The sequence below is a fragment of the Filicampus tigris genome, chromosome 1 (assembly GCF_054856515.1).
Source record: "Filicampus tigris isolate MCC_2025a chromosome 1, RoL_Ftig_1.0, whole genome shotgun sequence".
In the NCBI taxonomy this organism is placed as follows: domain Eukaryota; kingdom Metazoa; phylum Chordata; class Actinopteri; order Syngnathiformes; family Syngnathidae; genus Filicampus; species Filicampus tigris.
This window is the reverse complement of record NC_141217.1, coordinates 8,942,309-8,957,476: the sequence shown is the minus strand read 5'-3', so window position 1 is coordinate 8,957,476 and position 15,168 is coordinate 8,942,309. Positions and strand designations below refer to the sequence as shown.

General features: G+C 42.0%; 1 protein-coding gene across 1 annotated transcript; it reads right to left on the bottom strand.

Annotated features, from left to right (window-relative positions):
- Positions 1-500: 500 nt before the first annotated feature.
- klf15 (Kruppel like factor 15) lies at positions 501-14,693 on the bottom strand. The gene is made up of 3 exons (XM_086050716.1): positions 14,348-14,693; positions 11,698-13,176; positions 501-733 (listed from the first exon to the last, which is right to left on the bottom strand). Exons 2-3 carry the CDS (start codon positions 13,080-13,082, stop codon positions 565-567), a joined length of 1,554 nt encoding a protein of 517 aa, XP_085906842.1. The 5' UTR covers positions 13,083-13,176; positions 14,348-14,693; the 3' UTR covers positions 501-564.
- Positions 14,694-15,168: the final 475 nt, after the last annotated feature.

Below are 15,168 nucleotides of genomic sequence, written 5' to 3'. Positions count from 1 at the left end.
TAAACGGTTGACTAGGACCAAATCCATAGCAGTCCATTAACTTGGCAAGGGACTAATTAAACCAAGGCCACAATTATTCACATAGCACATCAATAAAATGTCCAGCATATGAAAAGATCATAACAAATGTGTTGCTTGATCATGTGTGGCAACAATTGGCTCCAAAAAGCATAAATGAATCACTTCTTCTTTTTTCTTTTTTTTTTAGTACCATGCAACTTTTGTATAAAGCTCTTTGGACATAAACAATATAAAAATACTCTGAATATCATCACGGTATTCAATTTTGATTAGTTCCAAAACTGAGTGAGACAAAATAAAGTTGTCCTGTACAAGAAGCTTATTCCACTTGTGAGGGTTGTGTGTCAAGTAACATTTGTGTCTACCTTATACAGTCATTTCATTGCCAACCATTAAATGATCACAGTACGTCACATGCGCATTTGAACACGCAAGTCCTGCGCAAACTCCTTTACCCCCCCACACCCCATGTCCTCCTCTGTCCTTCGTCACAAGCGCCCCCCCCTCGCTTAGTGTCAGTCTTTCAGAGCGGGGTCGAAGGGGTCAGTTTGCAGAGCGCCCTGTCCTGTTGCTTCGTGGAAAGCGGTGGACTTTGAGGTGTTTTGACAGGTGATCGCTGCGGGCAAACTTCTTCTCACATATGATGCACTGATATGGTTTTACTCCGGAGTGGGAGCGCCGGTGTCTGGACAGCTCATCGGATCGGGAGAACCTGCCAGAATAGTGATTAGGATATATTAGTGCATTACTCAACATTTTCCATAATATTTCACCAGCATCATTTGGTGCTCAATCATTATAGTCATAGTTAAACCACAAACAGGAGCTGTTGAGAATGACACACAAAAAACAGAACTGGGCATTTTCCTTCCCAGGGACGTAACGTTCCGTCCGTCCGTCCTGAACGGACACCTATTTTGTGGACGGACGCGCGGAGTATGATAAGTCTTTTAAAAAGGGTGGATTAAGGAAGGACAGAAGTGGGTTTTCGTCCGTCCCTTTTTTCGTCCCTAACAGGGTCAAGTACAGACCGAACGTGTTGTGTTGGGTTCTTTTAAAAAGCAAGACCACTGCATGTTCACTTCTACGGAGCCACCTTCATTAATTGTCTGCACAACGCTCTTCATGTGCTTCCCAGTAGTCACACTGCACATGCATATACTCCCCTCTAGTGGTTCAACACATGAAATACCATGGATAATGCCATTTCACTGACTGATCGAAACACGTCCAGCCTGTCTTGTGTGTGAAATCCGGGATAGCTTTTTTCTTTTGTTAACTAACTGAAACATATCCCTCTGCATTTGAAGTATGTCCTTGTGTGGGACATCTTTAGACAGTATAAATCTCTACCAGCGTATACATTTAAACGACCCGGCAGTGGAAATCTTTGTTTCCTCTTAAAATAGCCTTGCGTTATTTTGCATTAATTATTTTATAAAAACTGAAAACATCTTGCATTTAAACGCCAACGTTTTGCAATAAATAAATACATTTAACTAACTCAATGTGAAATGTCGACCTGCTTAATAAAAACCTATTAATCTGCTGGATGAATGGTAACAGATGGATGGACAGGTTAATCGTACCTTCTTTCACCTAGTGGAAGCATATTTCAGTATTCTTGGAGCATTCCGCCTGTCACTATGCATTTCTGTCAGTGATATATGAATAAAGATACACTGTTTGCAGTAACTGAAGAGTTTTCAGTTTTCTAAAAGCTTTTTGTCATAATTGTCATATACGTATTTGTGGGAACAATCATTATGATTTTATGATAGTACTCTATAAATATTACAAAAAAGAAATCAGCCATTTATGGCCACATCTTCAACCATTTTGATTTAAAAAAAAACAAAAAAACACTGCGCCCGAGGAAAACCAACCAACAAGAGACAGAAGACCTGACTTTTGAGGTGTCAACCATTAGTCGCACACTCACTCAATAACTTTTTGTGTTCTAGTAACGCACTCCATTATGAAAAAGGCGCTTTTCTGGGGTAACTAACAGGTCAGTGCAGACTGATTGTTTCTGTTTTTTTAATTGCTAACAACATTTTTATGTGAAATTGGATCCTTTCCTGCAGCACGCCTGATGACCTTTCACAGCACACTAATGTGGTTAAGAATCACTGAAGTATGCTTCAAGGTGCCGAATAACATAAAAGCATTTTTTTTTTTACAACAGCAATCTGAGCGTGATGATGATTCTACACATGTGAACTGCCCTGCATCCTTTCTGCGAAGCTGAGGAGATGGCCCAAATTTAGCTCCAACACATGAGCGCCACAAATCCTCATCTATTCCTGGCCCGCCTGGTCTCTGGTCTCCATGGGCTCGCCACAGCTTGGATCTCATGACAGGGGAGGTTTAAGTAGATGATAGAGTAGCATCCGCACATTTCAGCACACGACTTTTGTGTGCGTCCCTCTATGTATTAGTAAAGCTGTTAAGGTCAGCTTAACGTGTAACATGGGTTCCCCCGCTGATTCTCTATTTTTCTCCATGGGCGATAATTTGGAGTGGTGTGAAGTGGTCACTCGCAGTTATTTAAAGTTATTTCCACCTTAGACATGAATTACATAACCAATGTGTTCATCGTCTTAATGGCCCCGCAATAAAGAGTGGCTAGCTGGCAGAGTTCATAATGCGCAACTACTAAAAACGGAAATGCAAGATCAGAAAGTCAAACAATTTATTGCCGCAATGATTAAGGTCCTCTGGTATCATCTTACTTGTGATACATCCGAGCTGACGTTATAGTTGGTGGCCATACGGGTTCAGTTTACACTTTTAAAGCAAGTGCAGTAGTGTAATTCAGTGGAGTCGAAACACAGTTTGGATTTCGACCAAAATAGGCATGTAAAGTCGCATAAAACCTCAGCTGTCAAGATTTCAGTTTAGCAAGCTTCAAAGGATTAACTCTGGCTACGTTCGGCTTTTTACTGTGTGTTTAGTCAACAAGGGTTGTAAGAAAACAACGCGAGTAGAAGAATATATACCAGTAAACTGACGTCTGACTTATGCGTCACCAAACGTTTTGTCACTTTTCAAAGCTGAAGGCAGACTGTTTATTTATGTTTATATTTACTTTTATGTTTTACAGTGTTTTACTTCATTCTCGTATAAACATTACTAATCACTACTGGATGACTGCCTGTAGAAACGCTAACATTTCTGTTTGCAGCTGTGTAGCGCGCTTGTACGAACTGCACAAACAAAATGGTTAGTTTTCAGCATTGCTCGATTGCTAATTTATCGATCAAGGTTTCAGTGATCAATACTGATGATTGACAATGCAATTTTTATTGATGATGTCACCAGTAAAATTGCCAGGCAGGTTTCACTTTGCATCATTGGATTCAGGTTTTTGTAATAACACTTGGGTTCTCATAATTTAATTTCTATTTTCCAAAGAATCGATTGATATTCATGAGAGAGTTTTCAAGGCACAAAAACTGTTACTGTGATCATTTCAAAGGACTGACAGATGATAATTATTTGACTGTGTTATAAATGCTTTTATTGTCATGTTGTAAAGTTTTTATATGGTGTCACTTGTATTAGTGCCAGTGTTTATTTATCTTGGTGGTGTAATAATATACGGCAAAGGGACAAGTATTTTTCATGAATATTAATGATTGTATAATGTTTTCTGTGATTATGTGCCATAAGATGAGCATTACATTTTTTAAAATAAGTATTAATATGCACTGTACTGTTGTTGTGGTTAATACATACCAAACAATTTAACCAACTTGCTAGCAACCATAACCAATTGTATAAACCGCATAACAACTGAAAAGACATAATTAATTAACTAGAAAAGCTTTCAGAGCGGAACCTAATCAAAAGTCAGGTGATGACAATCTGATTTTGTGACTACCTTTGACATAAAATGACGCGGAAAACCCAGTGATCCTAATTCAGGGAACAAATGGAGAAACCACATGGGAGCTAAATGTCCACTGGATGTGCTTCAAGCTGGGTCATGCTTCAATCATAAGAACATACACCCCACACGACATGACATGCCTATACCAGTAGCTAGCATTATATTCTTAACACTATACAGTATGTGCCCTGCGACTGACTGGCAAGTGCAACCAGTCCGGTTTGCAGTTTGCTTTGCGCTGAAGTCAGATAGGCCCCAGCTCCTTATGACCCTGAACAGGCTAAGTAGCACAGAAAATGGTTGGATGGATATTCTTAACTCACAATTTTGTTTGGACAGATCATGTGGCCATCTGTGTCCAACCCCTTGCTTTTTAACGGCCCCATAACAACTCGTGTGAAGTTTTGCCACCTCTATACTGCATGTTCCAGGTGCAGCATACAAGGTCACATAGTTCAAATTTGAGGGTGCCTGGAGGGCACTTGAGTCCGTACGCCCTTGGACTGGCTTGGAGTGACTGCAGCCTTGCACATAGTATACATATAGTATCAGTTTGTGGGAAACACACATTTTCAGCTTTTGTGCTTTTAGGCATGGATAATAACCTAGAATGGTGGGACCATCTTTGTACACCCCCCCCCCCCACACACACACCCACACACCCCACACACACACACACACACGCCCTAAAAATTATAGTTAGGCAAATACTGGAAATAGGCCATCATGTACAGACGTTCTAACAGTCATCCTTCCATTTACTTCACCTGGCAAAATCGTAACACATTTCAGCACTGCATACTGAGGATACATTCAAAGATGGACCACATTGTTGGATGTACTCTGCTGATTAATTAATCACACAGGCCATCTAAGATGGAATTGTCTCTGTCCTGCCTGTAAGGCTGTAATGCTCCCGAAAAAGAGCATTTCACCACTGCAACTACTGCAGAATTCAGCCGCTCGGGTGCTGACGAGAACCAGAGGGCGGGAGCACATTACGCCAGTTTTGAAATTGCTGCATTGGCTCCCTGTGTGTTTCAGGATCGATTTTAAAGTACTTTTATTAGTTTATAAATGTGTTAATGGTCTTGGGCCATCTTATTTATCTGATTTGCTTTTATCATACCAGCCCTCGCGGATCCTGAGGTCCTCTGGCGCCGGCCTTTTATTTATTCCAAGGGTGAGGACCAAAATGCATGGCGAGGCTGCATTCAGCCATTTTGGTCCTCACCTTTGGAATAGCCTGCCAGAGGATGTCAGGTCTGCAGAGACTGTTGATATTTTTAAGAGGAAGCTCAAGACACACCTTTTTAGTTTGGCTTTCAACAACTTTTAAATAATTTATCTTTTCTTTTGATTGAAGATAATTCTATGTTTTGCTTTGAATGTTTTAAAGCACTTTGAGTTGCATTTTTATGTATGAAAAGTGCTATATAAATAAAATGTGATTGATTGATTGATTGATTGAAGGTACGGATGCAGGATGGTTGAAGCCGGCAAGTGGCCAGCTTCTGACATCGTATCAAAGGTGGAAGAGATGTCACCATCCATGTGGTTTACATAACAAAGCGCTGTAGAGCAAGTTATCGTTAGGGGCTGTATTTTTAAAAATACTATACATAATGTTGCTATTGTGACGTAACTGGGTGCATGTACATGCATTTTCCAGTGTACGGCACAGTAGCATGTCAGTCTCTGCAACTTAATAGCCACTGTTGGATCCCAATCATTTGCAGTACATAAATAAATGGCCGTGTAATTACAAAACAAGTGTGGGAGCCACCACTGTGTCAAAATAACTGAATACGTGGCTCATATTGGGTGAATGAACACTGCTATGATTGATCAGATCACATCATGTACATCCGCAGGTGCCTGCTGCTCCTTGCAGCTCCTCTCCTCAGCGCAATGAATACATATTGAAGTCTATCAACTGCATCATGTGATCCCTTTATTGATGTGATTGAGTGTGAGTATATTTTTGCGCGGGATACGACTGTGCCAGATCCTAGGGAAACGTTGATCTCTATAGGATTAAGTACAAGCACTTAAGGTGGTTTTACAAGTTATATTTTGAATAGAAGAGAATAGCAGCACCCAAAATGGATTTTCATGTATGCGAAATATCACAACATGTAATTGCATTAATTGTAATTAAAATGAATTTGACGGCAGCCATTTGTCAACAGCAACCATGCCTTGTTTGGATGGTGATCACGGAGCGGAATAAAAAAAAATGACGTGTTGCCCCCCAGCCGCTTCTTCAAAGGTTTGCATTTTCTCTTGTAGTGCAAAACCGAAAGACAACTACAACTCTATCTGCTACGCAATGTGAAATCTGGTGAATAACAATAATTCAAATTTGAAACTGTATTTTTAACCATCTGAAATGTTATCAAGTCTTATCTGTAATATTATTTCGTCTAGAACAATGACACTTGGATGAGTGTTCAAATGAGCTTCTCTGATTGAGTTATGATTGTTTTATTATTATTGTGGATTTTACAAATAATTCTATTGAGAGAAAGTCTTGAAGAGAACAGTCAAGTATCTAATTCGGCAAGGACCAGGGGACATTAAATGACTTATTACATACATTAATGAAATGCTCCAACAAGGCAACAAAGACTGAAGCTCTGAGCTGAACCTGTTCACATTCAAATGCGCACTCAAACTGAAAACCAAACTTTAATTGCACTGGACACTTTACAATATTGCTTTGATTTAATTAAGGGCTGGATGTCCTCCAACTTCCTACTAGCTACACTGACCAGAAGAAGGACTGATACTTGCTCAAAAAACTTGAACTTACATTGTCACTCCTCTTGAAAACTGAAAAGGAGTAACCTATTTCCCATCTCAAATTCAGCAAATATTTTGACAGTCAGGTGTACTGTTATTCGATATAATCAATTTTTAACATCCAATCAAGACCAGTCATTTCTCCTGATTATTGTAACTCACCAGTCGCCAGTTTTAACTCGAGTTGCTTGTCGACATGCCAAAAAATTGCATGTCACAATTCTTCTAAAATGGAAAATTGACTGATCATACCCATGCCTGGTTATTAGCCTGCAATCGTACGACACCTCTTGAGAATTTGTCTTTCATCAAGGTTTACAGGTCACAATAACACTCTCACGTGGATCACCGTCATGTCAACAAAGTTGTTCTCGTTCTCCAGTTTGCATTGATCTAAAGGTGTCACAATCTAAAGATAAATCAGACGGTGTGACCGCCTGGCAACAGTGCTGTTCTTTTGCAGTGACAAAGAATGCATCAGCTGACAAGCCCGCTGATCGGGTGACGGCTTGTCAAGTGCATATGCGGACTTGCATGTTATGACAGTAAACTGTTTAGGTTCGAGCAGAGCCATCAAACGCCAACCTCAGAGAGTTGGGATGCAGGTCAGAGCTGAGCACACTTGCAGTTATGTATACTCTGCATGTGTTCAGTGTTTACATGGGACTGGCCCTCGGCTACCACATCTTTGCCAGATTATAACGTACGTAAAGGAAGCACAGGGATACAATGAGTAGAACTATTTGGCAAGGAGAAAATGTGACTCTCCACAAGCTATATGTAGGAGCCCGGCCAATGAAATACGACTCTTCCCTACTCCTCACACATGGCTCTATTCTGAAGTTACTCTTACGAGGACGCCCCAGTTCACCTCTAACTCCTGGCAGGGGGTGAGGAGCAGGAAGGGAGAACTATATATTATGTTGTCTTGCTGATGTCATATCAAGGCTCTAAAAGTGTAGTTGTTGGCAGGACAAGCACATTCAATTTAATGAGAATACTACTAAACCTGGAAAGTTAGTAAAGCTCTTACAGCATGAATGAAGTTGAGCTGATCCTAAATTAAAATACGGTGGAACGGAATTTGGACTATCTACTAACATTACAGTGAAAATTGGACCAAAGCTTATAATGGTTCTTTTGTGGTTTTCATATTTGAAGTTAACTTGTATCTAGATTTTTCAGTGTTTTTTTTTCTATGAAAGTCATCAATGTTGCTCTGCAAAGCCTTTGATGTTGAACGATTTCGGTCTTAATAGTTACAGTGGTTATTTTTCCAGTTGTACGACAGTTGAGAACATAGCAGTTTTACTTAAACATTGCCTGTAAAGTTAAAGCTTTTCTGATTGCTCGACTGTTGTTTATGATTGCTTCTATCACCGTTTTCCCCTGGAAATATGACAGTGACACTTGAACAAGTTGGACCGGTGTCTCGGAACTATTTGTTTCCGACCTTAGACGTCCCACCGTAAAATCGAGAAATAATACAATTATGCAATGACCGCCTGCTTGATATAGAGGATGTCCATGTACTGTACACCCAAATATTGTTCCTATGTGCATGTACCACTCATGTGAATGTTTCCAAATGGAAACGTTTACATTGCATTTATGTGTTCAGGCCCCGTGAGTCCTCGTAAGACCTCATATATTTATTTGCTCCTACCCCGTGTTACATAACGTCTTTCAGAGAAGGCAACTACCACAGTCAACATAGTCATTGGGAAGAAAGCTGAAACTTCTTGATAGTCTGAACTCTGCTTAAATGGGCCAAATTTATTGTATGACACTGCCTGCACTTAAGCAACAAGCGTGTTAAGAGGAGGTGCATACTGATGACCTTTTTTGCTATTTTATTTGTATACCTTGTGCATCCTGGCGCACTGGAGCATTTATGTGTATGTCATGAGCTAAAAACTTTGAACTTGATTCAGTAATAATCGTGCGTCTGTGTGTGTGGAAAGTGTTCACAGACAGTGAGCAAACAATTGCAGTAACTAGCAGGGGCAAAGTCTGCATTCAGTTAACTTCAAAAGAAACTCTAATCTAATCTGAAATTTTACCATGGTACAAAAACACACAGATAGTGGCGACACTGAGCCAGCAGTTGCTCTGCGCAAGCCAACGACGTGCTTTTCCCCACTTTCCACAACATTGAGTCTCCTGAATCGACATAGGTTCCAATGTGAAGCCTTTCTGATGCTTGTCAAGCAATCACATGATTCTTAGTCTTCTAATCTTTCTTATTAAGTGCCATATAAATTGTATTATAAATATGTTATCTGGTGTGAAAACTGTGCCAAACCATATCAAGAGTGACTCACTGTGGTGACGCTTGACAGGGCAAGCCAAAGTAATAACAACAACCAAATTATGATTATTATTATTATGATGATGACTATTGTGTGGCATTGCAGTGATTTTGAAATAGTGATGGACAAAACAACTCAGATAATGGATGGATGAATCACCACAACACCCGGAGTGCTTTGTTATTCTTAAGATGTACAGTGCTTAATTTATTTTTATACATGTAAAACAGAGGGATAGGTCACAAAGTGAGATTTATGAAGAGTCACATCTGAGACACAAATCACATTGTCAATACAGTACTCAACTTCATCATTCTTCTCGTATATAGGAGCGTATATTGGTTTCAAAGTCTTAGGCCCTATTTTCATTGACAGGCGCCCGTGCGCTCTGCGCAACTTAATTTTCATGCCGGGGCAATTCTACTTTAGTGGGTTTGGTAGTCTAGGTGTTTGGTGCACAGAGCTGCCTCGCCCCCGACGCACCTGACAATATGGTCACAGACAGTAGAAAAAAGGGTGCATTTTCGTTCAAGGCAAGTCTAGTTTAGTGTGTTTGGGAATTTGGTAGCCTGCGCTGCGCATCGCTAGGCATTCTTGTGGACCGAATGTGTTTTCTTTTACACTCCCCTGGCACAACTGCTAATTTCATGAGAAAAAGTAGACAGCATTTTAGACTACATAAACCACATCCAGCTTGTGGCACAGGTGGTATTACTCGATTTTAGTTAATTGGGTCTAGGCGCACGTAGACAGATTTGGCGTTCCGCAGAAGTGTGCGTTGTGCGTGGGTGTTATCATAAATTAATCATGAATAGGACAATAGCGAGGGACAATCCCTCTGAATCATTGTAGAAATCAATTCCTTGAATGAATTATTATCACTATCATCATAAAAATATTTTAAGGGTCACATACGGACGCATGGACGTGGGTGCAATTGCCCACGTCACATGCGTTGCTAACTCTATCAACCGCCACGGGAGATAAACACACTTTATGCGCGCCCAGCTCGTCAGTCATCAATTTTGCTCCTTCGCCCATTTCGCTTTGATAGGATTAAGTTAACGGTTGGTAGCGTTGCGTCGGCGACAGCCAATCGGCATCGAGAACGTGCTTACTTTGTCACACGTAGCATACAGCCAGATACAGTTGAAAAATATCTCACACATGCACACAGCATGGTGAAATAAAAACAAATTGGGACAATGTCATTGCGGTCTGTGTGATCGAAAGGTACAACACAGCCAGCTTCCTTTACCGGTCGGAACGACCTAAAAAGGAGCGTGCTTGGTGAATGAGAACTGAGATTTACCAGCCAACACAACCGCAGGTAACCAGATTGACTAGCTATGTTCAAACGTTTTTTTCTGTCAGAGGATGAGGAACCCCTCCTCCGCTTCACTCGAAACAACCCCGGTGTAGTCACCCTCGAGACACGCGGCACATTTTTTCCATCAGTCATCTGTCCACTAGCGAAACGGGAAACAGTTAGTGGACGACTGACTGATCTTCTGTTGGTACAGACTGCCCACCATTGGGGTTAGTGACGGTTCGGGTGACTGAAAAACCAATTCCTTCGGCGCTTAGTCCATCAGTGTTTCAAAGTTTCCATCAGGTTACACTGTATCGAATTGTTGAGCTATAACGTGTTTTATAAACAGTTTTTTACCATTTCATTTTTTAGGGCATGGCTAAAATAGCGCCTAGTGATGCAAGTGGCCATTTGGCATTAGTCCTCCTGGTGCAATTGCAAGTTACTTAGTTACTACTGCTATTCCCATTTCTACCACTATACTGTGCCGTTAGCTAGCTAGTTATGCGTACATGGTGAAAATGCATCTTCCCTGAATGGCAGAATTTACAGGCTAGCTTGGTGTTGTAATAGACAATCCCAAGCAAAGTCGCACCGCAGACTTGCCCGCCGCCCGTACGTTGGCCGAGAGTAGTCCCAGAAGTCTGTTAGCTCGCAAGTTGGTGGCTAGTGGCATGGTGAAATGAACATGGTTTCATACATTCAGCGGACATGCTAACAGCATTTGAGAGCACAAACAACGAAGGTCATGAATTTTAACCATTTTGAAATCCAATTTTATACTTTGCAATTTTTTAGCATTCGCATTTGACAGGTCTTCCCAGCGGTGTTGTAGATTTAGAAGACATTTTTTTCCCACTTAAAACGTATTTTAAGATTGCTGCATATAGATAACCTTTCCTGTACCGCTCACAAACATTTTGTGATGGCCACAGTTTGACCCTGGGGTGAAGGATTTAAAATGTATTTCCTATGGGAAAATACTTATTTTAGGTATGTGATGCTTGAATTGGAGGTAGTTGTAGTATTTAGACATGCAGTAAATGAGCATAGCTAATAAAGATGTTTTTTTAAATACAGCAGATGGACAAATCAATAGACAGAGTGTCCAAGGTGACCATTATATGCCATACTATACTCATTTTCTTCCGTTCTATATCCAAGCGATCCTTGTTCATGTTGTATTATTAAACCAATGTTTTTGTAATGTACTGTAAGCGCCAGTTTGCGATTATGTCTCTAACTCTATTCTTGGACCAATCATTAGCCCTGCAGAGTACCTTGAAGGCCAGAAATGAACATATTGTGCCTGTATTTGTACCCCATGTAAATAATAATGTGATTTTCCTTACCTCCATCCACAACCTTGCCACGTGCACGCAAAGGGCTTTTCTCCAGTGTGCCTCCTCAGATGCGCTTTAAGGTGGCTGCTTTTGGTGTACATCTTATTACAGCCCGGAAAAGAGCACTTGTGCATTTTAATAAGGTCTGCCACCGCACTCTTCTGGTACCTCTGACCTCCAGCGAGAACTCCTGTGGTTGATCCGCTACCTTCTCCAAGCCCGGTGGGTTTGGCAGCAATGGGCACTGGGGCGATCCGTACAAATTTGGAGGAATTTTTGTTTGCAAATGCAATGTTAGCCGGCGAGAGCAGCTGAGGCACTAAGGCAAAAGTTTGGCCCTGGATGTTGACCAGGAGCTGGGCGATCTTGATATCCGATGGTTGAGATTTCGGCGACTGAGTTTCTTGCATTTGAGTGTCTGAGACGGTGCAGGGGTGAGGCTCTTGTTTGATCTGGATGGGCTGGATTTGTAAGATAACCGGCACACTGGAAGCAGCACTGGTGTTTTCTCCTGAGGCTGACGGTGATCCGCAGTCTTCCTGTTTGATGCCATCAACTTCACTGTAAGTGGAACTCAAACTTATACAGCTCCCATCGACTGTTGATGTATTTAGTGTCTGTTTGTTCTCTCTGTGGGAGGACAATGGAGAATGGGCCACAGGTACAGTCTGATCTGAGTTCTGCAAGAACTCTCTGGCTATCGTCTTTGCCCTTTCGGTCTCAGAGAACTCTGGCGTCGGCGACATTGCCTCATCGCTTCCCTCGTCTTCCTTCTCCATCGCTACCACCATGTTCTCTTCCAAGAACTCCTCAATTTCTTCCAGAGTGGGCTGGAAGAGGAGCGCCGCAGGATCCTGTAGCTCATCCAGGAAAACAGGGAACTCACAACAGTCCTCTTTGGCTTGGTGCTGGAGGAGACCCAGCCGCTGGTCCCTCTTGGACTCCCAAGCGAGGCCCATGGGTAAAAGTGGGGTGGTGGAAGATGAAGAAGGTGGTGAAGAGAGCAAGCTGCTGTTGCCGACGTTGGAGCTTGTTGAGGTGGTCAATCCCTGTGTGAGAAGGAAGTCCAGTAGGCTGTCTTGACTCTCACCCCCAGAAGAGCTCCTGCTTTCACAGCTGGAGCCAGAGCTTACGTGGGCGTGGGATTTGGGTGACGAGGATTCTGGGCTGGAGCAGAGTGAAGATCGAGGGCTTGAGGAGATGCTGAGGTCATCCTCGGACAGCCCCGGTGAAGAGGACACCCCTTGGTAGGGGTGGTAGACGCAGGCGTCGCTCACCATGATGCCACGGGACACCCCCTCGCTGGCATCGTAACAGAGGCTACTGTGGTCACACGCCGATATGCTAGTGCAGTACAGGAAGGTCTCCTCACCAAGCGGTAAGTGATCCACCATTCCTGTGAGGATGAATGGCAGCTGGACTCTGCTCTGCACTCAAGATCAAGTTTGGAGACGTGGCTAAATATTAATGAAAACGTATTTCATCCTCCTGTGGAAGACAAAACAATTGGGATCATCAGTTAGAGCAAGGGCATCCTGTTTGGAAACGCATCTTTGTAAGAAAATACATGTTGCCATCTACTGCAAAGTTGAATCATAGTTGCTTTAAATCTTAGATCTTTTGACACAAATTTCTTCCAACAGATTGAATCTAGCATCACTCTTCAACTTTGAGGTTAATGTTCTACAAGGGTCCTGCAAGCTTCACAGAAATGTGGAAGCCAACGGACCGAGAGACTGAACATGACTGTTTGGCCTCTCTGCGCAATGTCTGTATGAAAGAAGTTCAGTGTGCGTATGTATATCGCAGCTGGTGTGGCGTACACTGACCAAGTGGAATCAGAAGTTCCCATTTCCCAGCTGCTATAAGTGAGGGAGCCATATGGCTTGAGGGGGAAAAAAAACAGTGGCTACAGAAGAGATAGCATCAAGTTAATATATCTTTGGCAGCAATCATAAGACCAGTGCAAATAAGCATGATTTTCATTGTGCCTTAACATTCCATTGTCCTTTAAATAGAACCATGACGGTTTTATGGTAGCTAATTTAAAGCAATAAAAAGTTGCAAATATAGGGCAAGTTGAAATAAGGAGGGATGTGCGCCATCTAGTGTTTGGCGAGCAAATCTTGATTTCCAAAGAAAATAATTGCGTGCTCTCAAAGTGCGGGTTTTACGTGTTCAACATTATTATCACGTACAGAATATTATGAATAATAACCACATTTGCCTCACGTGACTGTACACTTCATTAAAGAAGCCCTTATTTAGTTAATAAAAGATGGCAGACTTTCACTTTTTTTTGTTAATAAGAGAAAATTATACTAATGCTTGATCAAGATAGTTCAAGTAAAAAAGACAAAGGACAAATAGTTGATGTACGCATGGGCTGAGCAGAGAGTGGAGTAATTTGCCCTATAGTAACCTCTGCCTTCCCGAAGCTGTACACAAACTGCAGATACGCATGACACACAACGAAAACTGTGAAGACGCGTACGCCTTTGACATTTTACCACAGTGTAGTTAAAGACCCTGCTTGCATTTGTCAAGCTGTGTTTTGTGTACGTGTATTCTTGCAAGTTGCGTGGCACACGCTGCGCCAAATCAGTATCTAATGTACACGATGCATTGCGTGTGTGTAGTTGCGTGTGCATTGTCTCACCCATGCGTGTGAAGAAATAGGTTTTATATTTCTTGAATTCAACGCGCTCCCCTCTTCCAATCTTCCAAGTGTTAGTCCGTGCGTAATGGTGAGATCAATCCGCGGGTGGGTGCATGGCGTATTTCTCTCTCTCTCTCTCTCTCTCTCTCTCTCTCTCTCTCTCTCTCTCTCTCTCTCTCTCTCTCTCTTGCACACACACGCACATACACACACACATACACACACACACGCGCAGGCACGCAAATGTACACGCATGCACACAAATGCTCACACGGCCCCCCTCGCTTTCTCATTGGGCTGTGCAGTTTAGTCACATGATGTCTTCTGGCAGTGTTGTGGGTTCGGCTTGTGAGGGCTCGCCTGCTCCGTGGGCCGTCATTGGTTGTTTGCTTGTAAAAGGAGGCCGGCGTGAGGGGATGGCGTCAATGGAGAGAGTGACAGAGGCTGCTTCATGTGCAGAACACAAACATGAACCCGACTCTTTCTTTTGTTGTTCTGTTCCCATTTGTATTAAAGATAAACAATAACTGTTCCTGTATATGGACTTGACCTCAATTCCTGGACAGATTCAGATGAGATTAACAAGAGGAATTTAAAGTATTTGGCTGAAATACATCTTTTAAGAGATGGATTTGGTAAAGGAGGACTGAAAATGACACTGTAATATTGTACTTACATTCAAGTGACAAGAACTAGTAATGTATTTTGGAATTAGGCTACTGTAACTTGCCCAAAACTAGTTGACATAGAAAATGAGTCCTTTCACAGTCTTTGTTCTGTAACCGGAGAAGCATGAGCTGGTTCACAGCTGTCCATGATAC

What these genes read in the sequence shown, in the direction of transcription:
- klf15 (XM_086050716.1), bottom strand. Translation starts at nt 13,082, where the DNA reads ATGGTGGATCACTTACCGCTTGGTGAGGAGACCTTCCTGTACTGCACT. An exon ending in TGGCAAGGTTGTGGATGGAG is followed by an intron (nt 734 to 11,697) that starts GTAAGGAAAATC and finishes CTATTCTGGCAG; the next exon opens with GTTCTCCCGATCCGATGAGC.